We start from the raw sequence: 15,749 nt of genomic DNA, 5'->3' as shown, positions 1-15,749 counted from the left end.
ATTTTCACAGCTAGACCGGCCATCGGTCCAGAAATTAATGTAATGTTTACAAACACTTTTTTTCTACACGAAGTTTTTGACGCAATTTTACAAAAAAATGAGATGAAAGACAGATCATTTTCATTGGATTTACTGAATGATATATGTACACAGTTTCAGAAAAGGTATTACTTCAAGCGATTGAAATTCTACTTTTAGCCCAATTTTGAGGAAATATGTAACATCTTTCCCCCTTTTTGCAATATTTTATAGCAAATAAATGCAGATTGTTGCAATGGATACACCAAAAAGAAATTATATTTTACCATTTTATATACTGGCTATAAAATCTATGGAAGATTCTGATTACATATATATGCACATATATGACACAAACAGTAAGCTTAATATTGCAAGAAAGCAATGAAAAGGGGTGGTAAAATGTTTGAGGGCAAATTTTAATATTTTTTCCTAACTGTTTATTGTTACCTTATGGCATACTTACCAAGCTCAGAATTGTTTAATTTAAGACTTTTGATACCACCCATCTATTGATATTTAGATTCTAAATCAACTTCTGAGAGAATTAAGTGTTTAACAAAGACAATACATGTCAATTTTATTGTTTACAGTCCTTAGCAACCAACATTAGATATTTTGACACAAGGCTTATATTTGTACTCTATCGGCTTACCCCTTTTCTGCAGAATTAGGCTGCATATAGTAGCCTCAGTATTGAACGTGATTTTTTTTCTTGCGAATATATATAAAATTATTATTTTTATCAAGATTTCATGTTACATTTTGACATGTATTAAATGTAGAGTTGAATCAGATGTAAGAAATTGATTCCTATTACCAAGTTTTTTTAATCAAGTCTTTGGTATGCAATAAACATAAAGATTAACATTTTCCTGCTTGAAATTGCTAAATTTTGTACAATTTTGCATCATTCATAGATCTTATTAAGATTTTTCACATTAAAAAACTGACAAGAGAGGTAAAGTTTTTAAGATTTTGCCAAAAATTGAGGTAGATACAAGATTTTGCACTTTGACTTTGCGCCTTTCTTTAAATCAGTTTTTGTCGCGTTTCAGTGTCAACTGTAAATCTTCATAAAATATTCATTACTCAACCAATTTTCAAAACGTTAACGAAATAGCGATTTTACTCGTTTTAGCTAGCAGAATACAGAAAATTAGTAAAAGGGAGAATTCGAAAAAAATATTTACTATTAAGGTACCAATACACAGTTAGGAGTTTCGTTTCGCATTTTGGCCCCGGTGGATTTTTCAAATATGAAAGTTATTGTGTAATAAAATTCATTTTTAGACAGCTGAGTTCTAATTTAGCCTTCAATGAAGGTTTATAAGAGTATCAAAATTATTTTTTACATGTTTTATGTTCTATTTTCTGTTTGACAATTCGTATTTTTCATAGCTAGACCGGCCATCGGTCCAGAAACTAATGTTAATGTTTACAAACACTTTACTGCTACTAGTTTTTGACGCAATTTTACAAAAAAATGAGATGAAAGACATATGATTTTCATTGGATTTACTGAAGGATATCTGTACACAGTTTCAGAAAAGGTATTACTTCAAGCGATTGAAATTCTACTTTTAGCCCAATTTTGAGGAAATATGTGACATCTTCCCCCCCCCCCCCCCCCTTTTTGCAATATTTTATAGTAAATAAATGCAGATTGTTGCCATGGATAAACCCAAAAGAAATTATATTCTGCCATTCTATATACTGGCTATAAAATTTATGGAAGATTCTGAATCCATACATACGTACATATATAGCACAAACAGTAAGCTTAATATTGCAAGAAAGCAATGAAAGGGGATGGTAAAATGTATGAGGGCAAATTTTGATATTTTTTTCCTAACTGTTTATTGCTACCTAAGGGGTTGTTGTTTGCTGCTGTTTATCACAGCTCTGTTTTTGTATTTTTTTTAGAAGATACTTTTTTGTGCTGTTGTACAACTTTCACTAGGTTATGAGGAGGGTTCGGTGCCATTGACATCCACATTCTGTATGTGCTTGTCTCCAATCAGTAATTTCGTTCATTGTTTTGTACATAAATAAGCCGTGAGTTTTCTCGATTGAATTGTTTTGAATTTGTCATTTCGGGGCATTTATAGTTGGCCATACTGTATTTAGTTTATGTACTGTTGAAGGCTGTACGAGGGTATATAAAGTGTTTTGGGTCTTAGTAGGTCTCTTGTTATATAACTCGTATTTAATGCTTCCTCAACAAATGTACAATGCAATGTAATGTTAATTGATATGTTTTTCTGTATACCTTAATTTAACTTAGGTGATACCAGAATAAAATAATATACTAGTTGGCATTAAATTCACATCTTCTTATTTTTATATCGTCCTGACAATCCCTGAAATATTTGCCTTTGCCTTTAAGCAACCAATTAGCAATCAATCTTATCATTTTCATACAACTTTGTTTAAACAAATCTAATGGCGAGAAGGAAATTTCAGCGGTTGAAATATTCAGATATTCAGATGTTGAGTACTTTTAACCTAGCATCGCTTTCGAGGTATACAGTAGTCATTTCAGTCAAATATCTTTAAAACGAACTAACCAATTGTCACTCAGAAAAGCTCCATTGTGTGGACAAAACGGAATATTCGAATAATGAATAATCAGAAGAACTACGTGGCATCATGTGGTGTACACAGAAATGCAATATAGGAGTATGTAGGATTTGAAATCACAATTAAAAATACCAAAATTGCTGTGCCAAGGAACAACTGTGCGTTAGCAGTCCTTACTTAAATCATGAATAGACCCTTATTCAAAACGTATGATTATTAACTTTACACGACTAACATGAATATTGTTGTCATGTGCATGAATTCATAAAAGGCTGCCAATGCCTATACAGATGCATCACACCGTTTGAGCCACTTGAGATCCGCGAGATTCTACTCATTGGCAAGTGTCACATGTGGCTGTATATGAGTGGAGAAATATACCAAAGTCACATTCGACGTAATAAGTAGAAAAAACTGTCAAGGTCATTTCTGTGGCAACCGTCGTGTTGCTTGTGTAATTACACACCCGGTCATCAGATTAAAGGGAAATCACACTATTTATACTACTAATAATAATTGATTGAAATTTTGCATGTAGACAGATCATACTTATTACGATATTTTAGGCGGAAAAAAATTTGGGGTCACCGATGATGATACCAAAATATAGAAATAGAGCTCTAAATTGCTTTAAAATGGCAAAATTATTGAAAAACGATTTTAAACTGGAATATCAAAATACAGTCAAATGTTATTTGTACCTTAAACACATATTATTGTCTCTGTTTTTGGAGGCCTTTGGACATTTCCCGCCATTTTTAATTGCTATTTATAATAGATTTTTCTTGAAATAAAAAAAATCTACTAATGTTTTTCAAACTTATGCATAAGTTGCAGCTTCAGAGAAGATTTTAAAAGCATAAATAAAAAAGGGGGGTCACCGATGTTTTAAATCCGTTAAAACGGAAATAATCTTATCATCGAATTTTGGCGGGAACTATACACTTTTCTGTTAACGTTATCTATAGAACGACGTTGCTGGCATAACAGCATTTCTTGCAACGCTTGGGCTGAATTAAAATATAATAATCTATATCATGATTGAACATTTATTTAGATATTTTGATTATTCATTGATATTTTTATCATTCTATCGAATCGTTAAATATAGATACAGTAACATTTTATTGTAAAGTAATTGTCAAAGTTGAAGTCATCTTTAGTATTTCTTAATTGCATATTTGTTGTATGGGGAAAACGATTTTTGTCTCCGATGATGCCGTACTATGCAAATAAGTTTCGGCTTCCATGTAAAGAATCTTCTATCTGGGAATACCGAGGATATCCGTGCTAAAAGATACCACGTTCCTTTTAGACTGCAGACAGAATAATTTCACGAGCTTGTCCATTCGCACCGTGTAGATAAAACCTGAAATGTCGTGTTTAAAATGCCATAAACTTAAAACGTTAATAAAAACTATTTTCGTAAGGAATTAAAAAATGGTTAACATTTCTGTAATTACACAACGGTTCATAAGTCAGTTATTCGAACTGTGGAAACCAATTTTTTTTGTCTGAGTTCTATCATCCCGCACCCATTTTTCATACATCGTTTCGTGTTCATTGTACATAATATGTTCAGTGTTCATCGCCTGGGTATGAAAGCTTTATGTATTACTTATATATGATATTTCCGTTCGATTAATCGCGGGTACGTTATGAGATATACAATGCATCTCATAATTCAGTGCTAATACAGATTGACAATAAAAGACAAATCGTTATATTGATATCAGGAACATATAATGTTCCCAGTTGATATGTAATAAATCAATCTTTTAACTTATAATAAACGGAACTAGTTTTTTTTTTTCTTGTTCTGCTACATCTTTCCGTGTTTCTATGGAAAAGTTGATATATTTTATCTAACTCTAGTTTTTTATCAGATGACAAGTGAAGTGTTGATAACATTTGAAGACATTTTTTAAATGAGTTCGAGTTCCAGTTAGATTTTGAGATGAAGTTCGAGTATCATTTTGAGTTCGAATATTAACTCGAATAAGAGTTCTAGATAAAGCTCGAGTTCCGCTTAGAACTTCCAAATTATAGTATTACTGTGAGATAGTATGAGAAATTTTGGTAAGAGTTAAAATTTTGAGATCCGATATTATTGATGGTGAGATGTTAATAAATTAGTATTGTATTATTGTATGTACGATGAAATTAAGAGAAAGATTGCAGTTTCTATTTTTTGTTGGTGCACCTCTTTTTCTTTGAATGTATATTCTTTTATCACATTTATGTTTTAATATGGTATATATACTTTTGTTTCCCAATACGGATTAATAATAGGTAATTTGAAAATAACTGATTAATTGTGTGTGCCATTTTCAACACTCTGATATATCATGTTGGCCATTATTTGTAAATTACCAAGGTATCAAGAGAAAATCAGATGCCTTTGTATTAAAACAAAATCGTAACGGTTCCGCGGAACCAAGTGTCTCGCCTTCTTTTGCTGTCAATCCCTCAACAAAAATGAGGGGTGGGGGGGGGGGGGGGTGGGGAATCAATAAGAATATTCCGCTCGATATTATCTTTTCATTGTGTCCAAGATTGGTAAAAATTAAGGATTGTTTATGAATCTAATAAATGTTTTTAAAACTTTAACTGTAGACTGTATGTAATATTAACTGGAAGAAAAACTAAGGTCATTTATAAGTAAAATACGGATAAACAGGTACAAAATTTTAACAAAATTTCCTTCTAGATACTAGCTTTTAATCATAAACAAGCTTCGGTCCAAGTTTGATACAAATCCAGAATAGTATAAGAAAGTTATTAAAATTTAAAAAAAAAACTACAATCACAGAGTTAATGTATTGTATCCTGGCAGAAAACCTAAGTCTATTTATAAGTAAAATACGGAAAAATGGATATTCTTTTTTCAAAATTTACTTCTGGATACTGTCTTATGATCACAAACAAGCTTCTGTCCAAGTTTGGTAGAAATCCAGAATAGTTTAAAAACTTTAACCACAGAGTGAATATTTGTGGACGCCGACGCCGACAGAATGTAGGATCGCTATGTCTCCCTTTTTCGACTAAAGTCGAAGGCTCGACAAAAATTGTTGTCCTTTTCAGTCATGATCGGATTCCGACAATCTCTATTATTAACTTTTTTTGAAAGGCAAGTGATCACATTGAGAGATCTGAACACGCACCTACATGTACATCTGAACTACTAGTTTTTGTTTTGTTTTTCCCCCGTCTTTTTCTTTATTTTTGCAAATATTTCAGTGGCAAATATTACACGAAATTCAGCACAGAAACATTCTTCTATATGAGTTGAATACTCTTTTACAAGACGGACCCTGGTGTGATGGTTACAGTTTAGCACTCTAAAAGTTATGTTACTCTACATAAATACATGTATTTGTGAGTTAAATATTTCTCTTGTCGATGACTTGTAAGGCGAAATATACAGTGTGGAACTTTTGTTGTTGTGGTCATCAATAGGACCAAAATAACTAGGCATAGTGTTTCAGTGTATATAAAGTGCGAATCCAGCTAGTTCATTTTTACTGTTATATGCGGGTATGTCTATTGTAGAACAAAGGATCATGGGAAAACTGTATTTGTTTATGTTTTGAAAATATCAAGTTAAGTGATTTGAAGATAAGTTTTAACATATTTTCATTGTGATATGTCTTTATAATATACAAACATAGCATTAAAGTTCAAATAAGTGTTATAAAAGCATCATAATATAGCATATCGATTATTGAAAGCGATCCATTTTAGCTATAGATGCGATGAATTATCACTGTTAGTGCAGTCATTATTAATGTAGAATTTTCAAAGATGCGAGGAATTTTTATTATAGAATTATGTGATAAATGCACTTGCAACAAACGAAAAAACTTAGTTGATGACTTTAGGATTTATGATACATGTATTTTCAAATTGAAATACAAACTCCTCATTCATTCTTCATCAAATATATAGCTTTTCAAACTTGTAACAAAAGCGATTCTCAAAATGAAAGATTCTAGATCCGCGAATGGATACTACCGCAGAGGTAAAACCATACACATTTTGGTTATTGAATTGTACACGAAATGATTGCTACAATTCATTTTTGTTGATTTTAGACCCTTTGGAACTCTATGTGGGCTGTTTCAGCAACTAGACAAAAAATCCCCAAACTAGATACACGGTTAGATTCAGCATGTCAACGAATCCCAAATATCTATATTTAAGGACTTTTGTCTTTAAATTTGGACCCCTCAAAATTGAAAAAGGGACCAAAAATATAAAAAAAATGCATGCATCGGATACATTTGTTATTGAAGGCTTGACTGTAACAATAGGATTGATATACACAAATATCTTATTCTGGGGGTCTCATTGGGGGGAGGGGGGGTTCTGATCCCGGATCCCGCTTACTGTTTTGGCAGATTCCCGTATTCCGCTTATTGTTTTGTCAGATTCCTGTGTCCCGCTAGACTTCATCTCTCGTTTTTCACGACACAATCATTTGACTTTCACCTGTCACGCTTGCAAAAAATCGGCAATCCGGCGTCACGCTTATACCCAAATGCGACCCACTATTTTACTCTATTCTGAATCATATTAAGCCCATTATACATATATTAAAAAAGTAGTGTGGATTTTTTTATACCTTTTTATCCCGTCTCGTTTCGTTTTTGAGCCATATATAGATGTCGTATGTGACAATGAGACAACTCTCCATCCGAGTCACAATTTATAAAAGTAGACCATTATACGTAAACATACGGTCGTCAACATGGAGTCTTGGCTCACACCGAACAGCAAGTTATAAATGGCTCCAGTGTAAAACCTTTTAAACGGGAAAAAAAAGATTCAATCTATATCAAGATGTACGTAATTAGTGGTGAAGTGTCATGGAAATGGATAAAAAAAAAATAAGGATAAAGATCCCTATACGCTTTATAAGAAACTAAATGGAATACATTTGAAATAAATGTTATTTCTATTGAATTTATTAGAGTGTTTTAAAACCAAACTTTCCTCCGTAAGTAAATCTTACTTTATCTATTGTTTGAGCAAGTCGGCTAAATTAAGGCCTTACAGCTAATTTCATAATGCATGCAAAGCAAAACGTTGGTTGGCTTGCTTGCTTTGTTTGTTTAATTGTTTATACAAACTTTGTAAATAAGATTGACATTTTTAAACAATATGATTAGGCATATGATAGTTTAACCTGTATTTTTAATATTTGAATTAAATTGGGTGTTATCATAACGATTATCCAATAAAAGAAAAACAAGCAAGTCAACTAAAGTCTTGCTCTACATGCTTAAAGAAATGAGCTGTAATAGATAAAAAAATAAATAAAAAATTATACAGTGAAAATGCACCGCATATACAGTACTAATGATTCGCTCCACAGTAAAAATGAAAGAATAGTATCATTATTCGACAGTAAACATGACTAGCATTACGAAATCATCATAGTGGAATTTAGTTAAATATGAAGAAACTGAATGACAAAACATATTCTACGTTATACAACTTTATTAATTGTATTAAAATGAATATTTTGTACTGCAACAACATCTTACCTGTTAGTTATAAAGCACCTGCACGATCTGTTCGTGAAATGTCATAAATATTCACCTATTTTGGTATATATTTCAAAGCTGGATGGCTTTAGGCGCGATAAAACCCCGCTCGCATCTCTTACTTTGTTTTATTAGTATTATGTATTTCTGAACATATACATTTTAACTCATTTTCTTCATTTTCTTCGAAAGTAAAAAAAAGTTCGTCTGTTTATTTATCATTCTACATTAGACATTTATGGCATATACAGTAAAAATGATATTTTAGGATCCGCACTTTACATACACTGGTGTTTGATATTCCCATATTGCTATGACGTTTAGCGGTCGTACGTTTTAATCTGCTGGTCGTAGTATGCTGCATGTAGCTACAGTTTGAAGAAATACAACAACATATATTGTTTTGGTGCTTAAATTATAAATTATTAAAGAAAGATTGAGTATGATTTATTTTATAATACGGTGCTAAATTTTCATTGATTTTGACAGCTATCAACCGATGTAAAATTTTGTATGCTTCTTACAGTGATTTTTAACTGGCGTTATTCTTAAATAACGTTTGATATTTCAACAAATATGTGATTACTGTACAAATCGTTCGTGTTCATGTATTTGTGCTCCACCTCCCCAAAAGATAAAGAAAAAAAAAGAGAGGGAAAGAGAGACGTAAGATACCAAAGGAATGTTTTAGGAAAGATGGATGACACAAAAAAAAAATTACATTAATGTAAACATTCGTAAGATTGTCAATTATATCCCGAATTTGTCAACTAAAACAGAAAAAGACGTAGAAATATCTGAATTTTTGGTATTTGAGCAAGTGTAAAATCATTTGTTCCCCGGACTAATGCTATACCGACCAGAAACTATAAAAATTTATGACACTACAGAGACAAAAGTCAATAATTTCCGTCAGTTCTACAGGTTTAAAGAAAGTAAGACAACATTAAAACATGAGGGAAAATACAAAAACTATGACATCTTGTGTTTTAGAAATTGAAGTTAAGTTAAGTTATTTAATATTATATAAATCAGCCTTAGATGCACGGGATTCGAACCGTTGCCCGGTTTTATTGCATTGATATCCGCATCGTAAGCGAGAGCCTGATCCCCACTGCTACCGGGGTTAACATTATCAATTGCCAAATCAAGCCATTTAAACTGCACTTTGAAAATGATTGAAATACATGAAATAATTCACTAAAAATCTTGATAAAACTAAAGGAGGGGGGGGGGGGGCGGGTCTCAACACTCGTAGGTGCGTGTAGCTCACAGCTTGATGATATGAGGGAAAGTAAATGTGTTTTATAAATCACAAGTTTACTACCAATAATTATGCACACTTTTTAGAATTTCGTAAATTTTTCGTTTTTGTACCTTTTCGCATGGACTGGCTCATATAGTAATGACGTTTCGTGTGCTATGAGAAAACTTACAGTCGACAGAAACTCCTTGTTCTTGTTTATGTCCCTATGCTGGACAGAAAACTACAATTTCTGGAAGCTGTACGCTTACATGCTGTTTCTCTTGGTAATAATATAATGTTATTTTTTCCGGAAAATATACGCTGAATCCCACATACCGCATCGCGGTGATACGCTGCCAACAGCTGGGTTACACTAATACCAGGACGATTGCCCGGATTGTGACAAGATATTCACCGGAACTTTCTTGTTATTTGATAGATTATTTTAATATTTGAATACCTTAGAGATACAAGACTATTTTTTATGAAAATCTAACAAAAATAGTTAAAAAATTATTTTTGAGCAAAAAAAATTGACCGGACGGATTTCACTCTACGTACGCTTTACATCGACAAAAAGTGTTAATATCTCTTTTGATTTACATTATTTTTTCATGCCACTAATAAATCTGCAAGGTTAATAGTTATCTTATATGAAAATGTAAACTTTATAGTAAAACAAATTGTTTTTCTACACAAAAAAGTTTGACCGGACGGATTTCATCTTCGCCAATTTACGTGTTGATTATATTGAACTGATCGACAAAAAGTTTTAATATCTCTTTTGTTTTACAATATTTTTTCATACAACTAAGAAATCTGCGAGATCAATAAATATTTTATTTGAAATTATATAAACTTTACAGTAAACTTAAAGGTTTTTTTTATATATACAAAAATGAGTTGAGCGAACGGTAATTCATATCAAGACCATATCAAGACCACAATCGCCTATTTTTGTTGCCATACATTGTGATTGTATAAAAAAAGAAGATGTGGTATGATTGCCAATGAGACAACTGTCTACAAGAGACCAAAATGACACAGACATTAACAACTATATGTCACCGTACGGCCTTCCATTTCAAGTAGCATTTTCATTGTTGCACTTAAATCAACACGTGGTTTGCTTTCTTTTGCTTTAGTGAAACAACCCTTCGAGCGGGCCGCCATTTTAGAAATAAGCAACCACTGCGACGGAATCGAAAACGGCGACGTCATAATACTGCCACGACACTATAGCAGCGCCGAGAGCGATGCGTATAAACAATAGTGTGATTTCCCTTTAATTCCGTAGGTTGCATTCGTGAAAAGTGTACGGAATTGTAGTTACTACACCAGGATCATATCCGCTATGATCTGTGATATCAATATTCCATGACGATCAACCAACTCGTTATGACGTTCGTCAAAATTTTTAAGGTATGATTTTTACTTCATTATTTGGAACTCTTGGTTCAACAGCTTCTATTAAGACAATCATGATAGGAAATACAAGCCCGAGGATATTATATCAGTTGGGAGATAAATACTCACTATGCAGGCGCTGCTTAAATGTTAGTACATAGAATTTGAAATGGAAAGTTTACTATTGGGAAGCTGAATGTTTGAATATCATAAAAAGTATATAATACTAAAAAGGCATTTTATTCAACTTTTCAAATCAATTATCATCAAGCTTATATGTCTGTAGTCTTCGACTTAGCTGCCTGCAAAATAAGAAGAAGAGAGAAATCATACATTTTCCAATTTATCAGATTATGATATCTGTCATCATTATAAAATGATTATTTTTAGCTGAAAAACTCAATTGATACCATTTTAGTTTTTTTTTAAATACATGCCGCCGAGGTTTGTTTGATATGGCGAATTTTGATTATACGATAGGATTAATTAAAAGTATTTTGAAATGATATGAACCAAATTAAGGGAGTTGTACCGTTTCCTTTATCAAATATGTTCCTTATATCGGTAAATACTTTAAATAATCCTTGATTGAAGACTGGGTTGTCTTTATCTGGTTTTACTCTTTTTTAATCTTATTACTGCTTTTTTTAGTCAATCCGCTGTCGTATTGATAATATATTTCAGATTTTACGTTTTGATTTTATGATTAAAGTTAAATATAGCATCAGATCGACTCCCTTTTCCAAGGTTTTAAAGTAATGTCATGATTTATAATAATTTCACTCTTTGAGTGTGCGAGTTGCATATCACCATTAACCTCGAGCTATGTGCATATGTGTGTAACAATGTAATATTTGTGAAAAAAGATAATTAAACAACATTTACAGAAGTTTCTTTCACATATCCAGTGGTACTTGTTATAACATGGTGCGTCATACCACGAAACTGCGTACCCTGCACAATCCTCATTGCCACCATGGTTGTCCGGTTGTCCGCTGCTCCATGCCGTAAATTTTGCCTTTTCCTGATCATACGACCACCTGTAGTGTCCCTCGTGAAGGTCGGTCAGACCAATCCAGTATTGGGCTCCTGAAAGGTTCAAATCCAAATATTAATAGATTATGAATCATAAATACTATATTTGAATTCTTTTGAATTAAAGTGAATTTCATTTAAGCGCTAGTTAACTACTTACGCGAAAAGAATCATTGTCATGTCAATATTAATTTGAATTTTCTATATTTACGCGTAAAGAAAGTTAGAAAAAAATTCTGAATAGAAATCGTTAGAAGGTTTGAAAACATATATTTTTGAGAACAAATGCATTTGCAAAGAGTTTGTTTTATAGTATAAATGTTTCAAAACATGTGAGTACTTAGACCGTACCTGTAATATTTTAACTATTTAAAAAGTTCCGCTAATTTGATCTGTAAATTCCCTGTATTTAGCATGTCAGTTATACATAAATTGAATTATGCTCACTAAAATTGAAGTTATCGGAAGTAAACATATTGTCGGTAGACAATTACTTTTCTAATATCATTTAGAACTATAGAAAAAATGCAAATAAAAAGGAACATGAATGAACAAAGCATGTACAAATGATGACGTTCCTTGTGGAAGCAAGTGTCACCTTTGGCGAGGGTACCAACATAGGATTTAAAATATTCTTTTTTTATGTGGTAGGGTATACAGTCGCGTCTTCTAACTGATCCTTTTATCCATAAACCGAACTCCTTCTTGTACAAAAACGTTCAAAAACCAGGTTAATTGCATTTTGGATTATTTATATAATTTATTTTCTGTTTATGTTCCAGATCATACAAGTAATTTAACCGCACGCGTATGGTCTGACCGTACGAGTATACAGTCCAAATACTTTCTACTTTTTATGTTGTGTCATGTGTTCTTTTTTTGTCTGTTTTTCATTTTCATTTTAGCCAGGCGTTGTCAGTTTATTTTCGATTTTTTAGTTTGAGTGTCTCTCTTGTATCTTTCGTCCCTCTTTTATACGTTAGTTTTATTTTACTTTTCAACTAATAATGTTGATTGATAACAGACCTTGAACATAACTATCTATCTTTAATTGTATGAACACTCACCCTTACTAAACTGTGTTTTTAACCATACATTTTCTGATGAGTCGTCAATTTTGACAAGATATCCACCTATTTGACGACATTTTTTCTGCAGTAAAACAAAGAATGTTACTTCCAAAAAATAAAACAACGCAACATCTCCAATCATATTGAAGAAGATAAAACACAGGATAATACTATAATTCAAATTTGAAACATGACTTTAAAACTGTTTTAGAAGGTATCACTTTGAGTAGCATTATGTCAATCTTTTCTAAATGCAGACTTCAGAATTTGCTTCAATACTTTTGCTTGAATTATGCATCCTTTGTTTCGACGTGCACGTAAAGACTGAACATGTTTATGTTTCCTTTGTTCTGTCAATGCGCATAAATCAAGTCAAACACGATATATACAATAAATAATGTAGCTTTCTCCTGCATTAACGTCGGTCCTACTGAAATGCATAAATTTATCGATCAATTCAACTTTACCCTTATTGACTACAGAAGGAAAATGAAATGTTAGTAACTTATACTTAAGAGAAATCATTATACTACATGTACCTTTACCGAGCAATTCAACCTTACCCTTTTTGATTAAAGAATGAAAATGAAGTGTTAGTAAATTACATTTAAAAGATTCACAAAAGCTCAACCATTATCTTACAAATGTACCTCTGCGGTGAACCAAGTTTCAGCATCTCCTCCAAGATAATAACAATGATCTTTGTAGGTTGTCCATGCTTTCTCTGTCAATTTATAAACAAAACAATATATCTTATAAACTATTTTCATGTTCTTGTACATCGTTATTCCAAACTTTAATGTCAAACAAAGATATACTGGCTGTAATTCATTAAGTTAATTTAAACTGGATCTTGCCACTTATTTATATTCTTAGTAACGTAACAGCAGTTATCGGATTTGTTATTTTCTTTTAACTTAAATGATCTAGTGAAACACGTTTATATCATGTATAATTGATTGTTGGTACAAAGAGATTGCATAAGTATGACATTCTTCTATATACATCATGTATTCCATTTCACGAAATTCAACATAAAAACTCAAAACAACACAGGGCGGTGAATGGAGTAGAAATGACAAAAATATTAGTAATTACTAGTAATTCCAATTAGAATATTTTTATGAACATTCAAATAATCTACTTGCAACTGATTACATTCGTGTAATCGTGGTAATAATTCACAAACCCTTCTTTTAGAGACTTGGATTTGAAAAAAATTTTGTGATTGTATAATATGTAAATCTTAAAATATTTCATTTGAATTGAAAACTGGACTTGTTACTTTTTACTACCAGATATGAGAACAAATGCATAAAAGTTGCATTGGTAAGAATAAAAAAATACGTGTAGCTAGCTATATAAACAGTTTTTATCCACTATTTTCTACATTAGAAAATGCCTGTATCAAGTCAGGAATATGACAGTTGATGTCCATTCGTTTGATTTGTTTGGGCTTTTTATTTCGCCATTTGAATGTTCCTCCGAGTTCAGTATTTCTGTGATATTACGTTTTGCTTTTGATACCTTAATTACTGTTAAACTTACTTTAAATGCATTTTCAAGACGAAAACATGTTAATTGGAAGTCATACTAAACCGACCCGTTGAAATGGAATTTTAATGTTCTCGTGCAATCGGCCAGAAAAATGTCACTATGGCAAGACACATATTTCTGACCCCGGGCCGACAAGTCTTTGGTAAACTCATAAATGCCACGTTCTTCCAAAAATATGCAAAAATACTCATTTTAGATTTTTGTTTAACATCACCACTGATCGAAATGATTACCTCCCGCACTCGAGGCGAAAACGCCAATCTCTAGATCACTTCAGTACATTGGTTTACGTACATCTGAATGGTTGAATTGCAAAGGCTTCATTCAGTCTGTTGATTTTGATATCCTCCTCATCATTTATCATCTTGGTTTACGATTAACTTTTTTGGTAAACATTTTTTTAATCAAGTTTGATCGTAATAGATAAGAAAATGTAAATATTGTTATATATACGATGCACCTCTATTCTTATTTGCTTTGAAACGCACGTTTGAATAAATATATAATTCCGAATCTAAGAGTTTTACAAAAAATAGAAAAACCACGAAAAATAAAATGAATTTGAAATTTCAAATGAGTTTTGACTGTAAAAGATGTCTCCAAACTCAGATGACTGGATTCATAATTTAGACACCAAACATTCTTCTCTTTGGGAAAATGTTATGTAAGGCATAAAACCCGACAAATGGCCATACATTTACATGAACAATAATTGTGGATATATCATTTTGTTTTGAATAAATCAGACAGACGACTGATTCGCGTTTCATGCATCAATATAGTATTTCTATAATGTCTTTGCTCTAGGACAAGTTTTGATTTTTTTCTGAACTTGACGAAATTTTTAATTGACATGTACTTACTCTCTAGTTCTTTTTCTAGACCATCCAATGTCTTTTTAGTTTTCTCAAATATCTTCTTAGATTTGTCTGACAGACACGGCAAGCAACAAACATAAACTACCATTATGGTTAACAAAAATAACACAGTTAACGCAGCCATTTTGTAGGTTCTAAAATAAAAAGTCAAACTTCTCGTTAAATAAAAAATGTTAAATAAATACGTTTGATTGATACAGCATCAACCACTCATGTATGAAAGATTCAATACTTTGTTATATGTATAACATGAATCTTTAAACCATGTATATTTTCCAAGTGGTCAAGTCATTTTTGATTTTCATAACAGTTAAGGTATTGAGATTAATTTGCTCATATGTATTCAAATTACTTGACATTCATATGATGTAATGCAAGCAATGTTGGTCCAACCATCAAGTATAAT

At 31.8% G+C, this 15,749-nt stretch overlaps 1 protein-coding gene across 2 annotated transcripts in view; it reads right to left on the bottom strand.

Annotated features, from left to right (window-relative positions):
* The window catches only part of LOC143046723 (perlucin-like protein), a 32,133-nt gene extending 16,660 nt beyond the window's left edge, over nt 1–15,473 (bottom strand). Inside the window, exons 1-5 of one of the 2 annotated variants that reach the window (XM_076219823.1) lie at nt 15,329–15,473; nt 13,559–13,632; nt 12,906–12,990; nt 11,689–11,892; nt 11,028–11,105 (exon numbers count right to left, since the gene is read on the bottom strand). In XM_076219823.1, coding sequence (XP_076075938.1) covers nt 11,098–11,105; nt 11,689–11,892; nt 12,906–12,990; nt 13,559–13,632; nt 15,329–15,467 — 510 coding nt within the window. In that variant the 5' untranslated portion in view covers nt 15,468–15,473 and the 3' untranslated portion in view covers nt 11,028–11,097. Of the gene's footprint in view, nt 1–11,027; nt 11,106–11,688; nt 11,893–12,905; nt 12,991–13,558; nt 13,633–15,328 lie in introns of those variants that run through there. The other variant, XM_076219821.1, reaches the window with a different exon arrangement.
* Nucleotides 15,474–15,749: the final 276 nt, after the last annotated feature.

Source organism: Mytilus galloprovincialis, chromosome 9 (genome assembly GCF_965363235.1).
Source record: "Mytilus galloprovincialis chromosome 9, xbMytGall1.hap1.1, whole genome shotgun sequence".
Classification (NCBI taxonomy): Eukaryota; Metazoa; Mollusca; class Bivalvia; order Mytilida; family Mytilidae; genus Mytilus; species Mytilus galloprovincialis.
The sequence above is the reverse complement of the archived record's forward strand: the minus strand, read 5'-3'. Positions and strand labels throughout refer to the sequence as shown.